This window comes from Rhododendron vialii, chromosome 11a (genome assembly GCF_030253575.1).
Source record: "Rhododendron vialii isolate Sample 1 chromosome 11a, ASM3025357v1".
In the NCBI taxonomy this organism is placed as follows: domain Eukaryota; kingdom Viridiplantae; phylum Streptophyta; class Magnoliopsida; order Ericales; family Ericaceae; genus Rhododendron; species Rhododendron vialii.
In genome coordinates this window covers 35,242,435-35,257,364 of record NC_080567.1, presented here as the reverse complement: position 1 = coordinate 35,257,364, position 14,930 = coordinate 35,242,435, and the positions used below count along the sequence as shown (strand labels likewise).

Genomic DNA, 14,930 nt, shown 5'->3' with positions numbered 1-14,930 from the left:
TTAAAATTATTCATGAATAAATGTTTACTCTCCACCAAAACAAGTTAAACTCCGGTTCATATTTTTTTTACTCCTTTCATTAATGGTTAATCCCAAAACTTTTTTTAAAAAAAATTTATTCACTAACCATTAAAAAAACCAACTACCCTTGAGTTGTGGTGCCTCGTATATTTGAGGCCATATATGTTCTTTTGAACTCAAACTTAACTTAACATAAAAAAATTTTCCCCTTTTCAAACTTAAATGAAAATAAGTTAAGCACAAACCATTCTTCTAAACTTAAACTTAATTCTCAAACACACACATTTTGGGTTTGGGTTGAGGCAGCAGTTTTGGAAGACTTGAACTTAAGTTTAAGTTTTAAGATAAAGGAATGACTTGAACTTAAGTGAACAATTTAAGTTAAGTTCATAAGAACAAGGCCTAAGTTGTGAAATTGTATCTCTAGATTTTCTTTTCTTTTTTTCTTTGGGTACATCGGAATTTCATTCAAAGACTAGAAACGCAAGTTCACAACAGGAGAAATAAACAGGATACTCAAACCGGCCTAAAGGACCAAAACATCTAATCTAAAACCCACCTAACATTTAGGCCGTCTCTGATAAGGAATTCCCTGAGGGAGATGGGGATGTCCACCGTTATGATCAGGTCTTCGTCTTGCTCTGCTCCCATGTGGGCGAGGTGGTCCGCGCACTGATTAGCAGCGCGGTAGACGTGATTCAGCGTCGTAGCCATACGAGTGAGGAGGCCATGCGCTTCATGAATAATAACACTCTGCACGTGATTGCCCGGATTGCCATCTTTGATTAGATTCACCTCCAACATAGCATCTGACTCAATCTAGACATTCCACAAACTTTTCTTGTAAAGACCCGGTATTTTTAATAAATTATTATTATTATCAAAGCAAAAATATTATTTTTCTCGTTAGTTTATTTAATTCGAAAAATTCTTTATGTCGTCACACCAAATTTTATTTCGTAATCGATTGTGCGCGCGCGCGTATTCGATGAGTAATTTTTCTAGTGTGTGCATGTGTTGCACCGAATTATTTTTCCAACCCAAACCCATTTTTTCTCCCTTTTTCCATTTCGTACTTTCGGCTGATGAGACAAAAAAAAAAAAAAGAAAAAAATATATATATATATTTTCCCATTCTCCAATCAAAATTCGACAACTCATTTTTACCCAAAGGATATTACCCTCCCTCCAAAAAATCCAAAACCCATTATATTGCCTTCTTTTTCCAATTCTTGTTCCCAGGACACACACACTCGGCAGAGAGAGAGAGAGAGAGAGAGCAGCGTGAGAGGAGAGAGGAGGCAGCCATACCTCCGACCGGCCGTCCCCACCACCGGAGCAGCATCACCTCCTGCCGCCATCACCACCAACCGAGCCCACCTCCAGCCGAGCTCCATCCGCCGATCCTCCAACCGGCGCCGCTCGTCCTCTCACCATCACCACCAAGCTCTCATCATCATCACCACCACCACCGATCAGCACCTCCCACCACCGAGCAACCCATCACCAGCCGGCCATCACTGCCACTGGAGCCATCTCCACTGCCGTGCTCACCATCACCACCGCCCGAGCTCCGAACCGCCGCCGTCTCTTTCCAAACCCCGTTTTGCCGGACAAAAGGTAGTTTGGAACTCACCTCCCTAAGTATATATCGCGTGTCTATATTGATTTTAGCTTTTCGATATAATGGTATTCGAATCCGACGTCGCCGGTCGAATCCGGCCGCACCCCCTGGTTTTTCCGACGTAACACAGCCACTGGATTTTTTTGAAATTTCTTGGATTAATTACAGTTCAATCCCCCGAGTTTATTAGCTTATAAATCCAACCCTTGAGTATTAAAGGCTAATACTATAAACCCTAAGTTAATTAGTTTTGGTTAAATCCTAATTTTTATTGTGATCATGAATTATTTTAGTACCGACAATAGTACTCCGCGACGATTAAGAATAAATGTAGACTTTAGTTTTGATAAAGAAAAGAGTAGATAAAGGAACCGCTTAAATTATTTTTCTCGCAAGATGAATTTTATCGCATGATTATTTTATGGCAATATTAGTTGTATCGCATGATTATTTTTATGGCATTATTAGTGGCATCGCATGATTATTTTTTTTTCCGGCATTGTTAGTTGTATCGCAAGATTATTTATGTGGCATGATTAATTCTATAGTGAAATAAATTTTATTGCTTGGTTGAACATTATTAGCATGTTAACCTGTATCATGACAATGTTGAATTTGTGAGGTGTGATTGTACTGATAGATTGGACAAATAGGTTCTCGAGGTTGGTTGCGATGTGCAGATTTAACATATTAGACGTAAAAGTAGGTTTAATGGAAAATGGTTAATGTGAGAGGATGTGCTTTTGGATTCCGGGCAATCTTGGTTTGGAACCCGTGGTAATGTATTGTTGATGAATGATTGGTGTTGATCTGTTGAAAGTATGGATTTACGAACCCTAGGTACGGCATGGTGGTGGTCGGCTCTCGGATGTTGGGACGGGACATAAGGGTGGCATTGTGCTTGCGTCACAACCCGGGCTAGACGGCGCTTGAGCGTTGCCGGTAAGTTCAACCCGGGCTAGACGGCGCTTGAGCGTTGCCGGTGAAGTTTTATCCGAACTTATGGTTGCGGATGGGATACCTAGGTATATAACTTAGGTATCTTTCATCCGGATCTGGAAAAGGGGAGTCGGACCACACCAGTGTTTGTGCCAGAGGTTATGGATAGGAACGGATCTGTGGATAAGATCCGAGATTTCACTTAGGTTGAAGAATAGTAATAAAATGATTAATTGTTCTCTCTTTATGTTATGTCAATGCACTTCAATTATATTTTCTTGCTGCTTGTAAGTTATGGGTTCGGGTGAGTTTTGGCTGCTGAGCGTCATCGCTCATAGTACTATGTTGCTCTGGTAACTCGAACGCCAGGTACCGAAGATGGAACAGAAGTGTTCGTACGATTCGATCAAGTTCAACCCTAATGAGGAAGAAGCTGAAAACCATGGTTTCTGTACACATAGTCGCTCTGATTAATTTAAGTCGACTTTATTTTGGAAGCTTCTAAGTTTATTTGGAAATTGTAATATTTTGATTTATTTAAAACGATTGTAATATATTGACATATGCTTTGAACTAGTGACGTAGTAAATTTATAAATTTCTTTTGTGGAAATAATCTTTTCATTATTTTTTTTATGCCTCCGAATTTTCGGGGCGTTACAAATGGTATCAGAGCTTTAGGTTCAAACCCTCGGCCTTGGGTAGATTAGGTAGATCATTTTCCAAGAGTGTTATCCGGGGTAGTTTTGCGCTTAATCTATCTATTGTCTTAGCTATTGTACAATATCTTTTTTTCACAAGAGTAGCATATAAATATGTCTTGTCGCCCGAAACAACTCCGTCGACTCCAAAAAAAAGAGATAGAAGAACTTGTTCCTATTGTATATGTAAGCCGATCAACGCAGTCAAAAAGTTCTTACCTGAAGAAAATGTGATAGACCTTGACAATCGTGAGAGAAGAGATCGAGGCCGTCGAAGGAGCTACCTATGAAATTAAGTACCTATTGCAAGATGATTTTTCCTTCCTCGTCTAGGCTACGATCAAAGATAAGTTGGAAAGGGTAGGGTCGTTGTGTGAACGTACCGTGAGAAAACTTAAGTCTTGCATTTTTGACTAGCAGTAAGGGCTAACTGTAGTAAGCATGCCTGTCTGGCCCATGTGGCACTCTATGCATAGATACTTTCAATATTTTTGTTCATTTTATGTGTGTTTAAAAAAAAAAAAAAAAAGGGGTTTTGTTTTTAAAAAAAAAAAAAAGAAGAAGAAAGGGAAAGGAATTATTTGCATGTCATTGTATAGAAAAAATTCAAAATTTATTTTATTTTTGGAATTTCAAAATCCTTTACTACGAATCTGTAGTAGAAACCCTTTGACAACTTCGCATGAACACTACTGCCGACGCCGTCCACGTTATCAACATGTTTACGCCAACCTCGAGGTCAACGCAACACAAAGTCCAATGAGATATCGAGTAACATGAAGGTCATGCAATTTCTGCAAGCGATTGTCACGTCGAATATTTTGACACCCAACCTTAAGCGTCGTAGTCCCCTCGAGAAAGTAGATAGATCAACGAATAAAATCATGATGTTGTCAGAGATTCGAAATCATCACCCAGCTATATACTATGCAAACTACATCCAATGAAGGCACCATCATAGTTCAAACAGATCATGAAGAGCTCAAGGTCATGAATATCTGAGAAAGCAGCAACCATTCTCTTGCAATGAGGTTCTATTTTTTTTAAAGGGGGATAGACGAGCTATTGACGAATATTCATCTAAGTCACCATTCTCATTCAATCGATTGTATCCTACTACCTTCAATCTCTCTTGGCTCTTCTTAAAATCACCTTCATTATGACTCTCCATTGTTAGAGCTGCAACTTCAACTAAAGCTCTAATCGTTGAACTCCTTGTCTTTTTCAAGTACCCAACTCTCGTGACATTTTCTTTTGTGAGTTGGGTATTCCTAAAGATCATTTTGTTCCCACCTTTCTTAATTTGACTTGAAGTCAACAATATACTCAATTATGAGTATAAACTTTCTGATCCATTGAATACTGCATGTTTGGAGCAATCCTCGTTTATTTATTTATTTATATATATATATATATATATATATATATATATATATATATATATTTTTTACCAGCGCACTATCAGCTATCCACAACCTTCAATTCTTTTGATATCACAACAAGACGTGTCCGATCTTACAAAACTCTGATTCCGTAAACGTAGTTCAATTTTCAATATTGGAGTTGTCAAATTCTTGGACGAACATATCATTGCTATGCTTCATTTTCCTTGAGCTTTGTATCATGCCTTGAGCAAGTAAGATCCAATCATCATTCTATTAGTGACTTTTTCTATTTTTGGATTTGAGAGTCATTGTTTGCTCTTCATTCGTGCCCATTATTATTTTTCTTTCTTTTAAAGTACTAGAGTTAGATGCTTGTTTTGGAAACGCATTTGATCAATGTGGTGCAAGATAAATATCTAGTTCGGTTTCATTGTTGGACCTGGTAATCCTTCAGAACTTATCGCGGTAGATCTATAATTCTTAAGAGAAACCGCTTGATTTATTCCATTGCAATGTTTTGAAGCCCAAGTACTTGTTTGTTTCACTCGCTTGTTAAATCTTTAATCAATACTATTAATTGCAATGATGGAACTTTTCAAGTCCAAGTCATTGAGTTACTTTGGTTAACTTAATCCTCATTGTTCTCATGTTCCAACTCCAACTCAAATCTAATTGAACCTCAATTCGTGGAAGAGGAACTATTCGTACTTTCTATTTGGTGCTATGACCTTTGGACATTTGGCTCATGTTGAAACCTTCTGAATTTTTTTTGTAATCTTCTCATTCCTTTTGGAGAAAAGTATCATCCACCATCTAAGAGGTAGGGAATCTTACAACAGACTTTACATCAACAAGATTATTCGATTGCACGAACTGTCGACATCTAGAGTTTCTGATTGAGACCCCCACTTCACCTCTAACTTTTGGGGAAGCCTGCAGAAAGCATTGGGAACAGATATCCGCCTGAGCACAGCTTTTCACCCTCAAACTAATGAACAATCTGAGAGGACGATTCAAACCTTGAAGGACATGCTTTAATTTTTGTGTTGGATTTTAAAAGAAGTAGGGAGAGACACCTACTGCTGGTGGAGTTTGCCAACAACAACAATTACCAAGCTAGCATCGGGATGGCCCCTTATGAAGCAATGTATGGACAACCATGTCGATCGCCCATCTATTGGACCAAGGTTAGAGAAGACGCTCTGCTTGGATCTGAGCTAGTTCGAGAAACTACTGAGAAGGTAAAGGTGAACAGGGAGTGACTTTTGATTGCGCAGAACAGACAAAAGGGTTATGCTGACAAGAAAGTAAGTCCTTTGACGTTTAATATGGGAGACCAAGTGTTCTTGAAAATCAAGCTGTGCCGTGGGATCATTCGAGTTGGCAAGAAAGGGAAATTATCGCCTCGCTACATTGGACCGTTCGAAATCTTGGCGCAAATTGGAGAAGTAGCATATCGCCTCGTTTTACCGCCAAAGTTCACAATGTCTTCGACGTTTCTATGCTACAGAAATATATGGCCCATTCCACCCATATGCTCGATTGGGAGAAAGTCACTTTGGACAGGGATACGATCTTTGAAGAGCAACTGGTGAAAATTCAAGAATCATGGAGGAAAAGTTACTCGAGGACAAACAATCAAATTAGTCAAGGTCCTATGGAGACACCGAGGATTGGAGGAATCAACTAGGGAACGAGAAGACACCATTTGTGCCAACTACTGACAATTGCATTCACCAGATAGTATGTTTTAATTTCGAGGACGAAATTATTTTAAGGGGGATAGATTGTAAAGACCCGGTATTTTTAATAAATTATTATTATTATCAAAGCAAAAATATTATTTTTCTCGTTAGTTTATTTAATTCGAAAAATTCTTTATGTCGTCACACCAAATTTTATTTCGTAATCGATTGTGCGCGCGCGCGTATTCGATGAGTAAATTTTCTAGTGTGTGCATGTGTTGCACCGAATTATTTTTCCAACCCAAACCCATTTTTCCTCCCTTTTTCCATTTCGTACTTTCGGCTGATGAGACAAAAAAAAAAAAAAAGAGAATAGAAGGAAAAAATATATATATATATATTTTCCCATTCTCCAATCAAAATTCGACAACTCATTTTTACCCAAAGGATATTACCCTCCCTCCAAAAAATCCAAAACCCATTATATTGCCTTCTTTTTCCAATTCTTGTTCCCAGGACACACACACACTCGGCAGAGAGAGAGAGAGAGAGAGAGAGAGCAGCGTGAGAGGAGAGAGGAGGCAGCCATACCTCCGACCGGCCGTCCCCACCACCGGAGCAGCATCACCTCCTGCCGCCATCACCACCAACCGAGCCCACCTCCAGCCGAGCTCCATCCGCCGATCCTCCAACCGGCGCCGCTCGTCCTCTCACCATCACCACCAAGCTCTCATCATCATCACCACCACCACCGATCAGCACCTCCCACCACCGAGCAACCCATCACCAGCCGGCCATCACTGCCACTGGAGCCATCTCCACTGCCGTGCTCACCATCACCACCGCCCGAGCTCCGAACCGCCGCCGTCTCTTTCCAAACCCCGTTTTGCCGGACAAAAGGTAGTTTGGAACTCACCTCCCTAAGTATATATCGCGTGTCTATATTGATTTTAGCTTTTCGATATAATGGTATTCGAATCCGACGTCGCCGGTCGAATCCGGCCGCACCCCCTGGTTTTTCCGACGTAACACAGCCACTGGATTTTTTTGAAATTTCTTGGATTAATTACAGTTCAATCCCCCGAGTTTATTAGCTTATAAATCCAACCCTTGAGTATTAAAGGCTAATACTATAAACCCTAAGTTAATTAGTTTTGGTTAAATCCTAATTTTTATTGTGATCATGAATTATTTTAGTACCGACAATAGTACTCCGCGACGATTAAGAATAAATGTAGACTTTAGTTTTGATAAAGAAAAGAGTAGATAAAGGAACCGCTTAAATTATTTTTCTCGCAAGATGAATTTTATCGCATGATTATTTTATGGCAATATTAGTTGTATCGCATGATTATTTTTATGGCATTATTAGTGGCATCGCATGATTATTTTTTTTTCCGGCATTGTTAGTTGTATCGCAAGATTATTTATGTGGCATGATTAATTCTATAGTGAAATAAATTTTATTGCTTGGTTGAACATTATTAGCATGTTAACCTGTATCATGACAATGTTGAATTTGTGAGGTGTGATTGTACTGATAGATTGGACAAATAGGTTCTCGAGGTTGGTTGCGATGTGCAGATTTAACATATTAGACGTAAAAGTAGGTTTAATGGAAAATGGTTAATGTGAGAGGATGTGCTTTTGGATTCCGGGCAATCTTGGTTTGGAACCCGTGGTAATGTATTGTTGATGAATGATTGGTGGTGATCTGTTGAAAGTATGGATTTACGAACCCTGGGTACGGCATGGTGGTGGTCGGCTCTCGGATGTTGGGACGGGACATAAGGGTGGCATTGTGCTTGCGTCACAACCCGGGCTAGACGGCGCTTGAGCGTTGCCGGTAAGTTCAACCCGGGCTAGACGGCGCTTGAGCGTTGCCGGTGAAGTTTTATCCGAACTTATGGTTGCGGATGGGATACCTAGGTATATAACTTAGGTATCTTTCATCCGGATCTGGAAAAGGGGAGTCGGACCACACCAGTGTTTGTGCCAGAGGTTATGGATAGGAACGGATCTGTGGATAAGATCCGAGATTTCACTTAGGTTGAAGAATAGTAATAAAATGATTAATTGTTCTCTCTTTATGTTATGTCAATGCACTTCAATTATATTTTCTTGCTGCTTGTAAGTTATGGGTTCGGGTGAGTTTTGGCTGCTGAGCGTCATCGCTCATAGTACTATGTTGCCCTGGTAACTCGAACGCCAGGTACCGAAGATGGAACAGAAGTGTTCGTACGATTCGATCAAGTTCAACCCTAATGAGGAAGAAGCTGAAAACCATGGTTTCTGTACACATAGTCGCTCTGATTAATTTAAGTCGACTTTATTTTGGAAGCTTCTAAGTTTATTTGGAAATTGTAATATTTTGATTTATTTAAAACGATTGTAATATATTGACATATGCTTTTGAACTAGTGACGTAGTAAATTTATAAATTTCTTTTGTGGAAATAATCTTTTCATTATTTTTTTTATGCCTCCGAATTTTCGGGGCGTTACAAATGGTATCAGAGCTTTAGGTTCAAACCCTCGGCCTTGGGTAGATTAGGTAGATCATTTTCCAAGAGTGTTATCCGGGGTAGTTTTGCGCTTAATCTATCTATTGTCTTAGCTATTGTACAATATCTTTTTTTTACAAGAGTAGCATATAAATATGTCTTGTCGCCCGAAACAACTCCGTCGACTCCAAAAAAAAGAGATAGAAGAACTTGTTCCTATTGTATATGTAAGCCGATCAACGCAGTCAAAAAGTTCTTACCTGAAGAAAATGTGATAGACCTTGACAATCGTGAGAGAAGAGATCGAGGCCGTCGAAGGAGCTACCTATGAAATTAAGTACCTATTGCAAGATGATTTTTCCTTCCTCGTCTAGGCTACGATCAAAGATAAGTTGGAAAGGGTAGGGTCGTTGTGTGAACGTACCGTGAGAAAACTTAAGTCTTGCATTTTTGACTAGCAGTAAGGGCTAACTGTAGTAAGCATGCCTGTCTGGCCCATGTGGCACTCTATGCATAGATACTTTCAATATTTTTGTTCATTTTATGTGTGTTTAAAAAAAAAAAAAAAAAGGGGTTTTGTTTTTAAAAAAAAAAAAAAAGAAGAAGAAAGGGAAAGGAATTATTTGCATGTCATTGTATAGAAAAAATTCAAAATTTATTTTATTTTTGGAATTTCAAAATCCTTTACTACGAATCTGTAGTAGAAACCCTTTGACAACTTCGCATGAACACTACTGCCGACGCCGTCCACGTTATCAACATGTTTACGCCAACCTCGAGGTCAACGCAACACAAAGTCCAATGAGATATCGAGTAACATGAAGGTCATGCAATTTCTGCAAGCGATTGTCACGTCGAATATTTTGACACCCAACCTTAAGCGTCGTAGTCCCCTCGAGAAAGTAGATAGATCAACGAATAAAATCATGATGTTGTCAGAGATTCGAAATCATCACCCAGCTATATACTATGCAAACTACATCCAATGAAGGCACCATCATAGTTCAAACAGATCATGAAGAGCTCAAGGTCATGAATATCTGAGAAAGCAGCAACCATTCTCTTGCAATGAGGTTCTATTTTTTTTAAAGGGGGATAGACGAGCTATTGACGAATATTCATCTAAGTCACCATTCTCATTCAATCGATTGTATCCTACTACCTTCAATCTCTCTTGGCTCTTCTTAAAATCACCTTCATTATGACTCTCCATTGTTAGAGCTGCAACTTCAACTAAAGCTCTAATCGTTGAACTCCTTGTCTTTTTCAAGTACCCAACTCTCGTGACATTTTCTTTTGTGAGTTGGGTATTCCTAAAGATCATTTTGTTCCCACCTTTCTTAATTTGACTTGAAGTCAACAATATACTCAATTATGAGTATAAACTTTCTGATCCATTGAATACTGCATGTTTGGAGCAATCCTCGTTTATTTATTTATTTATATATATATATATATATATATATATATATATATATATATATATATTTTTTACCAGCGCACTATCAGCTATCCACAACCTTCAATTCTTTTGATATCACAACAAGACGTGTCCGATCTTACAAAACTCTGATTCCGTAAACGTAGTTCAATTTTCAATATTGGAGTTGTCAAATTCTTGGACGAACATATCATTGCTATGCTTCATTTTCCTTGAGCTTTGTATCATGCCTTGAGCAAGTAAGATCCAATCATCATTCTATTAGTGACTTTTTCTATTTTTGGATTTGAGAGTCATTGTTTGCTCTTCATTCGTGCCCATTATTATTTTTCTTTCTTTTAAAGTACTAGAGTTAGATGCTTGTTTTGGAAACGCATTTGATCAATGTGGTGCAAGATAAATATCTAGTTCGGTTTCATTGTTGGACCTGGTAATCCTTCAGAACTTATCGCGGTAGATCTATAATTCTTAAGAGAAACCGCTTGATTTATTCCATTGCAATGTTTTGAAGCCCAAGTACTTGTTTGTTTCACTCGCTTGTTAAATCTTTAATCAATACTATTAATTGCAATGATGGAACTTTTCAAGTCCAAGTCATTGAGTTACTTTGGTTAACTTAATCCTCATTGTTCTCATGTTCCAACTCCAACTCAAATCTAATTGAACCTCAATTCGTGGAAGAGGAACTATTCGTACTTTCTATTTGGTGCTATGACCTTTGGACATTTGGCTCATGTTGAAACCTTCTGAATTTTTTTTGTAATCTTCTCATTCCTTTTGGAGAAAAGTATCATCCACCATCTAAGAGGTAGGGAATCTTACAACAGACTTTACATCAACAAGATTATTCGATTGCACGAACTGTCGACATCTAGAGTTTCTGATTGAGACCCCCACTTCACCTCTAACTTTTGGGGAAGCCTGCAGAAAGCATTGGGAACAGATATCCGCCTGAGCACAGCTTTTCACCCTCAAACTAATGAACAATCTGAGAGGACGATTCAAACCTTGAAGGACATGCTTTAATTTTTGTGTTGGATTTTAAAAGAAGTAGGGAGAGACACCTACTGCTGGTGGAGTTTGCCAACAACAACAATTACCAAGCTAGCATCGGGATGGCCCCTTATGAAGCAATGTATGGACAACCATGTCGATCGCCCATCTATTGGACCAAGGTTAGAGAAGACGCTCTGCTTGGATCTGAGCTAGTTCGAGAAACTACTGAGAAGGTAAAGGTGAACAGGGAGTGACTTTTGATTGCGCAGAACAGACAAAAGGGTTATGCTGACAAGAAAGTAAGTCCTTTGACGTTTAATATGGGAGACCAAGTGTTCTTGAAAATCAAGCTGTGCCGTGGGATCATTCGAGTTGGCAAGAAAGGGAAATTATCGCCTCGCTACATTGGACCGTTCGAAATCTTGGCGCAAATTGGAGAAGTAGCATATCGCCTCGTTTTACCGCCAAAGTTCACAATGTCTTCGACGTTTCTATGCTACAGAAATATATGGCCCATTCCACCCATATGCTCGATTGGGAGAAAGTCACTTTGGACAGGGATACGATCTTTGAAGAGCAACTGGTGAAAATTCAAGAATCATGGAGGAAAAGTTACTCGAGGACAAACAATCAAATTAGTCAAGGTCCTATGGAGACACCGAGGATTGGAGGAATCAACTAGGGAACGAGAAGACACCATTTGTGCCAACTACTGACAATTGCATTCACCAGATAGTATGTTTTAATTTCGAGGACGAAATTATTTTAAGGGGGATAGATTGTAAAGACCCGGTATTTTTAATAAATTATTATTATTATCAAAGCAAAAATATTATTTTTCTCGTTAGTTTATTTAATTCGAAAAATTCTTTATGTCGTCACACCAAATTTTATTTCGTAATCGATTGTGCGCGCGCGCGTATTCGATGAGTAAATTTTCTAGTGTGTGCATGTGTTGCACCGAATTATTTTTCCAACCCAAACCCATTTTTCCTCCCTTTTTCCATTTCGTACTTTCGGCTGATGAGACAAAAAAAAAAAAAAAGAGAATAGAAGGAAAAAATATATATATATATATTTTCCCATTCTCCAATCAAAATTCGACAACTCATTTTTACCCAAAGGATATTACCCTCCCTCCAAAAAATCCAAAACCCATTATATTGCCTTCTTTTTCCAATTCTTGTTCCCAGGACACACACACACTCGGCAGAGAGAGAGAGAGAGAGAGAGAGAGCAGCGTGAGAGGAGAGAGGAGGCAGCCATACCTCCGACCGGCCGTCCCCACCACCGGAGCAGCATCACCTCCTGCCGCCATCACCACCAACCGAGCCCACCTCCAGCCGAGCTCCATCCGCCGATCCTCCAACCGGCGCCGCTCGTCCTCTCACCATCACCACCAAGCTCTCATCATCATCACCACCACCACCGATCAGCACCTCCCACCACCGAGCAACCCATCACCAGCCGGCCATCACTGCCACTGGAGCCATCTCCACTGCCGTGCTCACCATCACCACCGCCCGAGCTCCGAACCGCCGCCGTCTCTTTCCAAACCCCGTTTTGCCGGACAAAAGGTAGTTTGGAACTCACCTCCCTAAGTATATATCGCGTGTCTATATTGATTTTAGCTTTTCGATATAATGGTATTCGAATCCGACGTCGCCGGTCGAATCCGGCCGCACCCCCTGGTTTTTCCGACGTAACACAGCCACTGGATTTTTTTGAAATTTCTTGGATTAATTACAGTTCAATCCCCCGAGTTTATTAGCTTATAAATCCAACCCTTGAGTATTAAAGGCTAATACTATAAACCCTAAGTTAATTAGTTTTGGTTAAATCCTAATTTTTATTGTGATCATGAATTATTTTAGTACCGACAATAGTACTCCGCGACGATTAAGAATAAATGTAGACTTTAGTTTTGATAAAGAAAAGAGTAGATAAAGGAACCGCTTAAATTATTTTTCTCGCAAGATGAATTTTATCGCATGATTATTTTATGGCAATATTAGTTGTATCGCATGATTATTTTTATGGCATTATTAGTGGCATCGCATGATTATTTTTTTTTCCGGCATTGTTAGTTGTATCGCAAGATTATTTATGTGGCATGATTAATTCTATAGTGAAATAAATTTTATTGCTTGGTTGAACATTATTAGCATGTTAACCTGTATCATGACAATGTTGAATTTGTGAGGTGTGATTGTACTGATAGATTGGACAAATAGGTTCTCGAGGTTGGTTGCGATGTGCAGATTTAACATATTAGACGTAAAAGTAGGTTTAATGGAAAATGGTTAATGTGAGAGGATGTGCTTTTGGATTCCGGGCAATCTTGGTTTGGAACCCGTGGTAATGTATTGTTGATGAATGATTGGTGGTGATCTGTTGAAAGTATGGATTTACGAACCCTGGGTACGGCATGGTGGTGGTCGGCTCTCGGATGTTGGGACGGGACATAAGGGTGGCATTGTGCTTGCGTCACAACCCGGGCTAGACGGCGCTTGAGCGTTGCCGGTAAGTTCAACCCGGGCTAGACGGCGCTTGAGCGTTGCCGGTGAAGTTTTATCCGAACTTATGGTTGCGGATGGGATACCTAGGTATATAACTTAGGTATCTTTCATCCGGATCTGGAAAAGGGGAGTCGGACCACACCAGTGTTTGTGCCAGAGGTTATGGATAGGAACGGATCTGTGGATAAGATCCGAGATTTCACTTAGGTTGAAGAATAGTAATAAAATGATTAATTGTTCTCTCTTTATGTTATGTCAATGCACTTCAATTATATTTTCTTGCTGCTTGTAAGTTATGGGTTCGGGTGAGTTTTGGCTGCTGAGCGTCATCGCTCATAGTACTATGTTGCCCTGGTAACTCGAACGCCAGGTACCGAAGATGGAACAGAAGTGTTCGTACGATTCGATCAAGTTCAACCCTAATGAGGAAGAAGCTGAAAACCATGGTTTCTGTACACATAGTCGCTCTGATTAATTTAAGTCGACTTTATTTTGGAAGCTTCTAAGTTTATTTGGAAATTGTAATATTTTGATTTATTTAAAACGATTGTAATATATTGACATATGCTTTTGAACTAGTGACGTAGTAAATTTATAAATTTCTTTTGTGGAAATAATCTTTTCATTATTTTTTTTATGCCTCCGAATTTTCGGGGCGTTACAAATGGTATCAGAGCTTTAGGTTCAAACCCTCGGCCTTGGGTAGATTAGGTAGATCATTTTCCAAGAGTGTTATCCGGGGTAGTTTTGCGCTTAATCTATCTATTGTCTTAGCTATTGTACAATATCTTTTTTTTACAAGAGTAGCATATAAATATGTCTTGTCGCCCGAAACAACTCCGTCGACTCCAAAAAAAAGAGATAGAAGAACTTGTTCCTATTGTATATGTAAGCCGATCAACGCAGTCAAAAAGTTCTTACCTGAAGAAAATGTGATAGACCTTGACAATCGTGAGAGAAGAGATCGAGGCCGTCGAAGGAGCTACCTATGAAATTAAGTACCTATTGCAAGATGATTTTTCCTTCCTCGTCTAGGCTACGATCAAAGATAAGTTGGAAAGGGTAGGGTCGTTGTGTGAACGTACCGTGAGAAAACTTAAGTCTTGCATTTTTGACT

The 14,930-nt window shown here is 39.4% G+C and overlaps 2 protein-coding genes across 2 annotated transcripts; both read left to right on the top strand.

Annotated features, from left to right (window-relative positions):
- The first annotated feature begins 5,796 nt into the window (after positions 1 to 5,796).
- Positions 5,797 to 8,810, top strand: LOC131307163 (uncharacterized). The gene is made up of 4 exons (XM_058333572.1): positions 5,797 to 5,910; positions 6,180 to 6,260; positions 6,871 to 7,254; positions 8,567 to 8,810. The coding sequence occupies exons 1-4, from the start codon at positions 5,797 to 5,799 to the stop codon at positions 8,669 to 8,671; spliced, it is 684 nt and encodes a 227-aa protein (XP_058189555.1). The 3' UTR covers positions 8,672 to 8,810.
- Positions 8,811 to 11,413: 2,603 nt separating this feature from the next.
- Positions 11,414 to 14,427, top strand: LOC131307162 (uncharacterized). Its single transcript, XM_058333571.1, has 4 exons — positions 11,414 to 11,527; positions 11,797 to 11,877; positions 12,488 to 12,871; positions 14,184 to 14,427. The coding sequence occupies exons 1-4, from the start codon at positions 11,414 to 11,416 to the stop codon at positions 14,286 to 14,288; spliced, it is 684 nt and encodes a 227-aa protein (XP_058189554.1). The 3' UTR covers positions 14,289 to 14,427.
- Positions 14,428 to 14,930: the final 503 nt, after the last annotated feature.

Bases quoted from the DNA above. Each gene is read 5' to 3' on its own strand.
- LOC131307163 (XM_058333572.1), top strand. From the start codon at position 5,797: ATGGCCCCTTATGAAGCAATGTATGGACAACCATGTCGATCGCCCATC. The intron at 5,911-6,179 runs GTAAAGGTGAAC...TCTATGCTACAG, and splicing joins TTCGAGAAACTACTGAGAAG to AAATATATGGCCCATTCCAC. The intron at 6,261-6,870 runs GTGAAAATTCAA...TCTTGTTCCCAG, and splicing joins CGATCTTTGAAGAGCAACTG to GACACACACACACTCGGCAG.
- LOC131307162 (XM_058333571.1), top strand. From the start codon at position 11,414: ATGGCCCCTTATGAAGCAATGTATGGACAACCATGTCGATCGCCCATC. The intron at 11,528-11,796 runs GTAAAGGTGAAC...TCTATGCTACAG, and splicing joins TTCGAGAAACTACTGAGAAG to AAATATATGGCCCATTCCAC. The intron at 12,872-14,183 runs GTAGTTTGGAAC...CTCGAACGCCAG, and splicing joins CCCGTTTTGCCGGACAAAAG to GTACCGAAGATGGAACAGAA.